This window comes from Juglans microcarpa x Juglans regia, chromosome 8S, assembly GCF_004785595.1.
Source record: "Juglans microcarpa x Juglans regia isolate MS1-56 chromosome 8S, Jm3101_v1.0, whole genome shotgun sequence".
In the NCBI taxonomy this organism is placed as follows: Eukaryota; Viridiplantae; Streptophyta; class Magnoliopsida; order Fagales; family Juglandaceae; genus Juglans; species Juglans microcarpa x Juglans regia.
Window position 1 is genome coordinate 5,053,230 of NC_054609.1, and position 11,256 is coordinate 5,064,485.

General features: G+C 36.3%; 1 protein-coding gene across 2 annotated transcripts; it reads left to right on the forward strand.

The window, feature by feature from the left end:
* The first annotated feature begins 249 nt into the window (after positions 1 to 249).
* On the forward strand, positions 250 to 7,819 carry LOC121244674 (probable BOI-related E3 ubiquitin-protein ligase 2). 2 transcript variants are annotated; one of them, XM_041142849.1, is made up of 4 exons: positions 250 to 437; positions 541 to 641; positions 1,166 to 1,482; positions 7,141 to 7,819. In XM_041142849.1, exons 1-4 carry the CDS (start codon positions 361 to 363, stop codon positions 7,669 to 7,671), a joined length of 1,026 nt encoding a protein of 341 aa, XP_040998783.1. In that variant the 5' UTR covers positions 250 to 360; the 3' UTR covers positions 7,672 to 7,819. The 2 variants fall into 2 exon arrangements, with proteins under 2 accessions (XP_040998783.1, XP_040998784.1); XM_041142850.1 differs by having other exon boundaries at positions 1,178 to 1,482.
* The last annotated feature ends 3,437 nt before the right edge of the window (positions 7,820 to 11,256 follow it).

Sequence of the window (11,256 nt, forward strand, 5' to 3'; positions counted from 1 at the left end):
GGTCGGCTTGACCATCATAAACAAAGAGAAGTGTGAATAAGGTCCTAAAAGTTGGTCCAAAAGTTATTGTATTTCCACCAAATTGGATTTGGCAGGCCAGGAATAAGGAAATAATGCCTGCCCTGAAAAGGCAAACAGAGTGTTTGCCTAGGCCCAATAATGTGCAACTCTTGAGTCCATTCCAGGCCCAAACACAAGCCCAGATCCTTCCTAAAATAAATTCAGAGATTGTAGAACTGATCCAGAAAAGGTGCTAGAAAGTTGGAAGAATTTTCTCACATCGGCCACCCCTCCCAGTCTCTGTATCACAGACCACTTTTCTTTCTCTCTTCTCTCTCTCTCTCTTCTCTCCCCCCAACAATGGCTTTTCCACCACACCAGTTTCAACAACACTACCAACCCCAACCACTTCAGCAACAGCACTCAAAATCCTTCAGGTAATTACTGTTCAAAATAGTATATATTTATTTTGTATAATTACTTTCAATTTTCTTATATCGTTATTTACTCCCATTTCATCTTTTTGCTTTTAAATCTCAGAAATTTGTGCACAATTGACGGTCAGATATCGCAGCCGGCCGCCTATTACAACCCCACTAATCTACAAGATCAGTCTCAGCATCCTCCTTATGTTCCTTCATGTAAAAGCTCTCATCTTTTGATTATATTTGGGGGAGATTTTTTTCAAAATTTAAACTTTTATTATTCGTACTCCTTTCGATTGGACAGAAATTGTGGGAATTAAATTTAAAGGAAAAAGGAGTTAACTGAATAAATTTCTGTGCGTTTTTGGTTTCCTGAGAAAACGGACTACCACTTATCTAGGGTGTCTTTTGATGAATAAATTGACCTGAACGTTTATTTTCTTCGAAAACTAATCTGGAGAGTATTCGGATTTAACTGAATGAATTTCTGTGCGTTTTGGACCTTCGGTTTCCTGAGAAAAAGGTAATGCTACCACTTAGCTAGGGTGTCTTTTGATGAATAAATTGAGCTGAGTTCTTAGTTTCTTCGAAATGTAATCGACAGAGTATGCAGGACTTGAAATTTGTTTTCCCTTCCATTCTCTCACTTTTTGCTCAAACAATCAGACTTCAATCTTCAATATTTCTTTGTGTCAATTATATCTCAAATTAACCCTGTAATAATTTTTTTATTTTTCTAGTCCATGTTGCTGGGTTTGCTCCTGGTCCCTTAGCTGCAAACGATGGCAGCGATGGTGGGGTTGATTTACCATGGAATTTCGGACTAGAACCCAAGAAGAAAAGATTGAAGGAACAAGATTTTTTGGAAAACAATTCTCAGATATCCTCTGTAGATTTCTTTCATCCGCGATCTGTCTCGACGGGTTTAGGTTTGTCCCTTGACAATACCCGCATGGCTTCCACGGGAGACTCGGGTTTGCTGTTGCCTATTGGCGATGACATTGATCGTGAGCTGCAGCGACAGGATGCAGAGATTGATAGACTCCTCAAAGTTCAGGTCTTGGTTTGTTTAAAGACTTCGTCTTGGTGCTTTTACTGTTGTTGTTGTTGTTGATACTGCTGTTGTTGTGGTCATTATTATTTTTATAGTTAAAATGAGGAGGTAGTTTTCATTCATGTATTAGTTTAGGTAAGTTAAGTAATGTTCGTAGCATAACCAAGGAAGAAAAAAGGTACTCATGGGATATCTAGTGTTTGCAGAACCTTATGAATTAACCATGCCCATCGTTTCTTTCCTAGATTCCTGAGCCAGGCAGTTGTTTCTTTGACTGATTTCAAGGAGATTATGAAATTGATTTATTCTTTGTTAATTATCTGGAAGTATTCATAAGATATCTGGTGGTTGCAGAACACCCTAGGAATTAATCAAGTCCATCGTTTCTGCCCTAGATTCAGGAGCCAGGCGGTTGTTTCTTATGACTGCTTTTGAGGAGATTATGAAATTGTTTTTTACTTTGTTAATTATATAGTCTACCTTTATAGGATAGTTAATTTATCAAGATGTCTGCCTTTATTTGCTTCTAGGTCATAATTCTGTTCAGATGAACTAAGTTTTCCTGCAATTTGAATATCAGAAACTAAACCTGCTATCTTTGAAAAATATTGTTCCTTTATGTTTGTCTCATGTAGGATCTTCAGGTTAATGCTTAGAAATTTGAATGATGTTTGTTTTCAAGGTTGTGCATGAGGTGATACCTTGTGATGGAAGACTCCCAATTAGGCATTCCTATTTTGTTTATTTTGTACTTTGTTGGAGTTGCTTTTTCCAATTAAGAGGTTAATTGGGTGTTACTTCCTTCTATATGCCGTTATAGAAAGTTCTTAAGCTTAGTGTCTTGGAAATATGCTAGGGTGTTGTATGTTTTTTCCTTGCCCCTATTCAGGGTTTGGCAGGCAGTGATGAGATCTATTATATGTGTAGCTTTCCAACAATACATCCAAGATGAAAACTGGATAAGCAAGCCTTAATGGATGAAAACTGGAATTTCTGTGGGCTTCTCTCTTTCTTTGGCCTTTCCAATTCTCTTGGACTTCCATTGAGCCTCTTTGCTTTAGGGGTAGGCACGGGTGTAACACCCCTTCCCATACGATAGGTTTTTCACGTATAGTAATAGCATAATGCCTGGTAAAGAGATTCAATCACATAAAATACCTCATCTTTGGATCATAAAACTAACTTAGCATGACAGTCTTTCATAGCATAAATGCTGAAGCATAAAAGAAATGACATAAATTAGTTCTGTGATACTAACATTGCTTAAATGTCTAAATCATAAACAAAGTCGATGTTTATTCTACTCCTAGCAATCCTACTCTGTATGCACGAAATCATCATCTGGGACATTAAAACAGAGAAACAAACGAGTAGAAAACTCAGTAATAGCATATCATACTGTAAACTTAACTTAGTTTAACATTGGGCTTAATTTCAAAAACTTACATACAATATCACACATACACATAACCTATAGATCATTCATTAGTAGCATAAGTGGAATCAAACACAATCGGAATCAAACATAATCATGGGAATCCATGTAACATGGATGCATGCCTAACCGACTCCATGCAATTCCTACCATTTATTCATCTTGTCTTTCACTTATTTTGTAGTCATCATAACATGTATGCATTGGTCCAATTTTTGTTGACCGTATATAACATATTGTAACATGAGGTGAACCACGCTTGAGTCCATGGCACCACGTATCATAATTTGTGGTGAAACATGCTTGGGTCCATGTCACCTCAAAACATAATAGCTTACATGTGGTGGACCACGCTTGAGTCCATGGCTTGCACATCCACCCATAACATAATGCCAATCTTAAAGTTTGCTTTTCATTCATGTGTTTTCTTACTAACTTTCATAATGCATGAGAACAAGTTTGACTTCATGAATTTACATGGCATGACATACTCTTGTGCATGGCATAACATTAAACATGGCATAACATGATCTAAACATTACATGGCGTATGTGTGATTTTCATAACATCTCATCCATTCTAACAGTAATCCATATCAGCATAGCATGCATAGTCTCATTCACAAGCATATCATCTTAATTCATAGGGGTTTGGCCGCAAGGGTGCTGCTGGTTTGATGAAGGGAATATGTGAGGGAAAAAGAGAGGATTTATTTATTTATTTTTATAAGTAATCAAGAAGTTTTTATTCATAATAATAGGCAAAGCCCAAGTACACAAGAAGTATACATGAGAAATACCTATCTATAATGTACAATTGAAAGAAGAAAGTCATGGACATTGAGTCCATTACAAACAATAGCTCCCACTCAAGAAAACAATGTTTTGAAGAAAAAAACTTTCAGCTCTTCCATTGTTCTCTCTTAGTTTTCAAAGCTTCTATCATTTTGCTCCCACCAAATACACCAACACACTTGTGTATTTCCTCGAAGGCCTCTCTAGCATGCTAGAAAGTCTATCAATCTACCAGGCATAACCCATGATAAACCAAGTCCTGTAAAAAAATCATCCCACAGGGTCCTAGCCACCTCGCAATGTAGAAACAAATGATCAATAGATTTGTCATCTTTCTTACACATATAACACCAATCTAATACCATTAATTGATGTCTCCTGAGATTATTCATGGTGAGAATTTTGTCCAAAGCTGCTGTCCAAACAAAAAATGCTGCTTTTGAAGGAGCTTTGGTCTGCCAAATGCTCTTCCATGGGAATGAGAGCCTACCCGGGTTTGATAAAACTCTATCAAATGAGCGGACCGTAAATTTACCTTTTTTGGAAGGGCTCCAAAACATCCTATCCATCATACCCTCGGTCATACGTATTGAATACGTAGCTGCATAGAAGTTTGAAATAACCTCCAACTCCCAATCTTGGGTTACGTCTGGATGTTGAGGTGAGTTGAGTTGAGATGAGATGATAAAATATTGTTAGAATATTATTTTTTAATATTATTATTATTTTAAGATTTGAAAAAGTTGAATTGTTTATTATATTTTGTGTTGAAATTTGAAAAAGTTGTAATGATGAGTTGAGATGGGTTGATGATCCAAACGAAGCCTTGGGCTGCCCTAGTGAAGTCCACATTCCATTGAGGGAGCCATTAGAAAAAGCCAAAAGGTCCGCTATCGCTACATCCTTTACTCGTGCTAACTCAAAAATAGCGGGGAATGTGTCTTTGAGACAATGTTCACCATACCATTTATCATGCCAAAATCTGACACGAGAGGCATCGCGCACAACAATATGTGTCTATCTCCTAAAAGTCTCCCAACCCTTCTTAATGTTTTTCCACAACCCTACTCCATGTGAACCACGTACCTCATTCGAGCACCAACCACCCCATGCTTCCCCAACCTGTGCATCAATGACAAACTTCCACAACACCCCCCGTTCTTGTTGGTACCACCACAGCCATTTACCCAATAAAGCTTGGTTGAATTTCATCAAATTATGAATACCCAAACCACCCCCAAAAATTGGAATGCATACCGTGTTTCAATTGACCAGATGGAACTTGAACTCGTCCTCCAAATCACTCCACAAGAAATCACATTGTAACTTCTCAATATGGTTGGCAATCTTTGTTGGGAGTGGGAGCAGCGATAAAAAATAGGTGGGTAGGTTAGAGAAAGTACTTTTAGGCTTCGTTTGGAAACATAACTCATCTCAACTCATCATTACAACTTTTTCAAATCTCAACACAAAATATAATAAACAATTCAACTTTTTCAAATCCCAAAATAATAATAATAATAATAAATAATATTATAATAATATTTTATTAACTTAACTCAACTTAACTCACTTCAACATCCAAACGATCTCTTAATCAATGTAAGCCTACCACCTTTTGATAAATACTTCTTCCAAGATACCAACCTACGCTCCACCTTTTCAACCACAGGATTCCAAATTTGCTTTGATTTGAAGGAGGCACCCAATGGTAATCCAAGATACTGAAGAGGTAGAGAAGATACCTTACATCTCAAGAGAGAGGCTAGAGTTGCCACATCAGGAACATTACCACTGGCACCATGTCAGACTTTGACAGATTAACTTTCAAACTTGAAACGACTTCGAAATAAAGAAGTAGAGCCCTCAAAGATTGGATATGCCCTAGATTTGCTTCACAGAATATAAGAATGTCATCAACAAACAGAAAATGAGAAATATTAAGAGAACCATTCCCCACTGGGAAACCGGGGAGAGAGTCGCCTTCCACAAGACCTACAATCATCTTACTGAGGGCTTCCATGACAAATAGGAAGAGTAATGGCAATAGCGGATCTCCTTGTCTCAACCCACGAGAGGAGTTAAAGAAGCCTGTTGGAGAACTGTTCACCAAGATAGAGAATTGAGTTGTTGAGATACAAAACTCTATCCATTTCATCCATCTCTTTCCAAAACCGCATCTTTTAAGTAAAGAGAGCAGAAATTTCCAGTTGACATGATCATAGGCTTTTTCCATGTCTAATTTGCAGATTAACCCAGGTTCCCGAGATTTGAGACGTCCATCCAACACCTCATTTACAATTAGAACCGAATCTAGGATTTGTCTACCTTTAACGAATGCATTTTGTGGCTTCGAGATTAACTTCTCCATCACCGTACAAACAGTTTGCTAGCACTTTGGAGAGAATCTTATAGACCCCAGTCACAAGGCTAATAGGACAATAATCACAAACATCCACTGACCCCACCTTATTTGGTATGAGTGCCAAGAAGGTGGCATTGAGGCTTCTTTCGAAACTAGCATAATAATGGAACTCTAGAAAAACCTAAGAGAGGATTTATGGGAGGATTTTGGAGCGTGAATTGGTTACCAAATAGGAAACTACTCAAATTAGGAAGTCAAAACAGAGGGATATACGGGTGTATGGCAGTGGAAGAAACCCAGTCAATTAAAATCACTATTTCAAATAGATCTTAAAAATAATAATAATAATAATAATACTAATAATAATAATTCTAAGCCCTAAGTTAGGACCTGTATGTTACAGCGGGGCCCTGCCGCCCCTACCCACCATCCTCGGCTTGTCTCTCCTTTCTCTTCTTCTCTCTCTTCCCTTCTTCTCCTCCTCTAAGCCGGCAAAGATGACAGAACTTCTCTTCGTAACTTTGTTGTCATGGGTAATGGCTAGTGACTGCGACTGTGGGTGACACCGTGATGCCGTGACAAGCCTTCGAATTTAACGACCCACAGCCGCGGGCTTGCAACCATGGCGACTATTGCAGATCTGCCCACAGATCTGTATGACCCATGGCCGTGGCCATGACCCGTGGGTCTATTGTTCGATTTTGTTCAATTTGGTTTTTTGTTCAATTTGTGCGAGATTTTTCTGATATGTAAGTTTGTTTGGTTTGATTTGTAAGTTTATTTTTCGTTTTTTGTGTAGTAATATCTGTAATTATTCTTTGCTAAGGTTATTGACGAAGTGTGAAAAAACAAGATGTTAAAAATTAAAACAAACTAAACTGACTTTAAAAGGTGCTTTGCTCTTCTTCATGCCCACCACTCCTTACACTCTGGGATGCACAGGTTGGAAGTTCCTTTCTGAGTGGGAGGGTATACTGCCTTGTATTGTTAATTGTGCTATTGGCCAATAAGCACTTCATAATCAACTGTTTGCACTATATAAAGTATTTCTTACTTTTTTTTAATAGGGTGAGCAATTGCGGCAAAATATTTTAGAAAAGGTCCAAGCCAGCCAACTTCAAACTCTCTCAATTGTGGAAGAAAAAGCCCTTCAGAAATTCCGTGAGAAGGAGGCCGAGGTTGAGAGTATTAACAGGAAGAATGCAGAGCTTGAAGAGCGAATGGACCAGTTAACTGCTGAAGCAGGTGCATGGCAACAGCGAGCCAGATACTATGAAAACATGATTGCAGCTCTCAAATTCAATCTTCAGCAAGTTTATGCTCAAAATAGAGATAGTAAGGAGGGATGTGGTGATAGTGAAGTAGATGATACAGCTTCTTGCTGCAATGGCCGTTCCATTGATTTTCACCTGCTTTGCAAGGATGACAATGACATGAAAGAGATGATGACTTGCAAGGCTTGTAGAGTCTATGAAGTGTGCATGCTTTTGTTGCCATGTAAGCATCTCTGCCTTTGTAAAGATTGTGAAAGTAAGCTTAGTTTTTGTCCTCTGTGTCAGTCCCCCATATGTAATGCATTGCTCTTGTCGTTTTGTTGACTTCCCACTTGTTCTGTGCTCGTGTTTTCTTCTACGGCTCCTTTGTATTTTCAACATTGTTCAAGTTATCTGCAATATTAGGCTTTCTGCACATTGTTTTTCAGACATTGTATAGTAAATAAAAATTCTTGTGCCTATATTTATATTCTGATGTAGACTTGTATGTTTGAAATTAGCTAGAGTCGGAGAATATATTAGCATAGATCTTTGTTTGATGCATAGTTTTGTGTTTAGGTTAAATATTCCGGGATAAATAAAGAGATCTTAAAACTACGGTTGACATTGATGGTGGATATCCGCATGCCTGGGCAAGGAGGGTATGATATATAACTTCTTGCTGAAATTTAAGTGCCCATTGAGATTTTGCCATTATTTGTCTGGCCTCATGCGTTCGGATACAGAATAGGTTTTAATTAAGAGCAAGACGGTGTGTGCTGGTGTGGAGGACTCATCCTTCACACTGCTTGATGATGGAGGGAGATACATAAGGTGGAGAGCAAGGAGGATATGATATATAACTTTCTGAAATTTAAGTGTGGAGTGAGGTTTTTCCATTATTTGGCTGGCCATATGCATTTGGGTATAGAATAGGCATTAAGAGCAAGCTGTCGTGTGTTGATGTGAAGGACTTACTCTTCACACTGTTAAAATCAAATTCTCTTGCAAATCAAACCTGCACATTGCCATGTTAGCAATGTGGAGATTTCTCCTCTCGCACCGACTTGCAAATATAATTTTAATATAATTTTTCTAAGAATGAATTGAAGGTCCAGGTAAAACAGGCATCAAGGCTGAGTGGTTCATCCTTGTGCTCACTAGACTTGTTCAAATTAATGTGTAAATGCACGACTCTTCTCATGTGCTTTTTGGGGTATGCGTTCCTTGCAGAGTAACGATACACATACAACTATTTATATGATCATGTTTTAAATTGAAGGTATTTATGTAAAATGCTGTTATTTTAAAAAAATGTCCCTCATTTAAGATATGGTTGTGTAAAGAGTTGTATGGTTTTCCTTCGCTGCATGGTGTATATTCCTTTTAAATCTATGCAAGTAACAACCTTTTTTTGTCCTAGTAGTATCATGATTCACTGATCTTGTCACATCTTGAACAGTTTTATACTGCATTATGCAATGCAACCACTTGTGTCCGTTTGCACAATTTTTTTCCGCATTACAGAACCACTTGTGTCAAGTCAACAAAGAAGAGTAATGTTACATGCAGTCATGAAATTCGTAAGCGTCATGTAGTTATTTTAAAAAAGAGTGAGGTCCACTATAAAAAAATATTATTTTTTCATGTGGATTTCGTATTTATTCATTTTTTTCAAAGTGATTGCACGGCGCTTGCATATTCACGACTGCAACTATCATGAATAAATACGGGATCCACATGAAAAAATAATATTTTTTTATAGTGGATCTTACTTTTTTTTAAAGTGATTGCAATACGTTTACGCATTTCACGACTGCATATAACATTACTCTAACAAGGAAATATGATTTAACATAATAGAAAAATAGAATGACATACTAAAATATTGTAGATGAATTCCCTTGAGGAAAAATTCTCTACAAGGAAACAGCGATTCTTTGGGTTGGCTCAAGACTGGGAGAAAGGAAAGTGCAAGAGCTCTTCTTGTCTGAGGCTGTTGATACTCGGATCCCTTTTGTTATAGGTAAGGTTCTCTGCCATTACTTTCACAGAAGGATAAGAATTGGGGCTGGTTTATCTTATATCATCTCATTTCAACATCTAAACACCATTTAAATATAAACATTTTTCACTTTCAAATTTTTAATTTTTTAACTTTTTCATTTAATCATTACAATTTTTCCAAACTTCTAAATAAAATATAATAAATAATTCAACTTTTTTAAATTCAAAAACAAAAATTATATTCTAACTTTATTTTAACTTTATAATTTTTTTTATTCAATTTTTTCTCTCCATTCTCAAAACTCTATAAAAAATTTTAACTTATATTATTTAATTATTATTCATATATTATCTCATTATTATTATCATCTCATCTGTGTAATTATATGAGGCCTAGATTAGATATCTATGTTTCAATACGATCCATTATTTCAATGGCCTTGAAAAGCACAAAGCCTGTAACGAAAACTCAAGCAGTTGGATATACATCTGGACCTGGCCTCGGTCTGTAATGGTATCCTAATATCTATGTTTGAAGTAAAAAGGCTTTCTGTTCCAATTATCTGTAGTCTAGTTGTCTTTTTGTTAAAGATCAATGTGAGCAATGGAATAGGAAAATCCTTTTCCTCTTTAGTAGAAAGCAATAGAAGCATACTTTTGAATTCAGTTCCATTCCGGTTGGCCGGAATTTTTCATTTCGGTGTAGCACCCGATACATAATACATCCTCATTTCATTTCGTTTCAAATTTCGGCCCATTCCGGCCGACTTGAGACAAAAGATATTCAATTTGCAATCATCTCAAAATTATAAATCTTGGCAATAGCCCCTTCAAAGTATTAAAAAAGTTTGATCTAGCCACTCCATAAAGAGCTTGACATGAATGCCCTTGATAGAAATTAAAAAATAATTTTTCTCTTTTAAAAATTACCGTTACAAATTCTTGAAAAAACCAACAAAATACCCTATTAATTGATTAAGAGAAAATATTATTTTGGGGGTAATTATAAATTGGATGGATGTTTGGGTAGGCTGCTTTGGGTATTTTCGTTAAACTTTGATTGGGTTGAATATTAAATTAGGCATCACTGTTTTCTCAAAAATAAAAATGTTGGCCATATAGTTTAAAATTGAACCTTTTAAGCTCCTTGTTATTTCAAGTTTTGATCGGATAATTTCATTTATAACACTAATGTTCGTATATATATAGATTGAAGAAAACTTACCTCAACGCCAATTAATGTTTGACATGTGTTTAGACTTGTAAAAAATTAGAAAAATATAAAATGATAAGTTAAAAAAAAATGATATTACTGACCACCTAATGATGAAAAATTATTCTCATCAGCCACTATTCATCATCCCACACCTTATAAAAAACACCCCCACATTATAAAAAAATGAACTTTGTTACTCATCATCCTCACACATGATCACACGCTATATTTTTTTTTAATTTTTTTTTACACCCTATGAAAAAGCTATAGGTGTGGGGTGTGGGAGTGAATAGTACTGATTAATGACACCCACATTAGCCACCAAGAAGTGGCCGTGAGGGATGAGGATCCACCAAAAAATGTTAGCATAAAAAGACTACTCAAACATGCAAACCATATATAGAAAAACGAAGTTGATTCAACAAAAAAGTTTCATCCATTAATCAAACAATAAAAAATGGTAATAAAGTTCCAAATTTATTACACACGTATTTGTTGAATCACAAAAGTCCAAACACGTAAAGGTGATTTCTTGAGCTTCCGAATTTTCCCACAATTTTCCTTCATACATGATTAAATTAAAATTGACCCACACTTAATTGATCACAAGGAATGCACAAATTTAGGAGCTCCTAATTTTACCAATAATATTGAATTCCCATATTATATGAAAAACTCTACTTGCAACTAGTTGGGACCGGGGAACC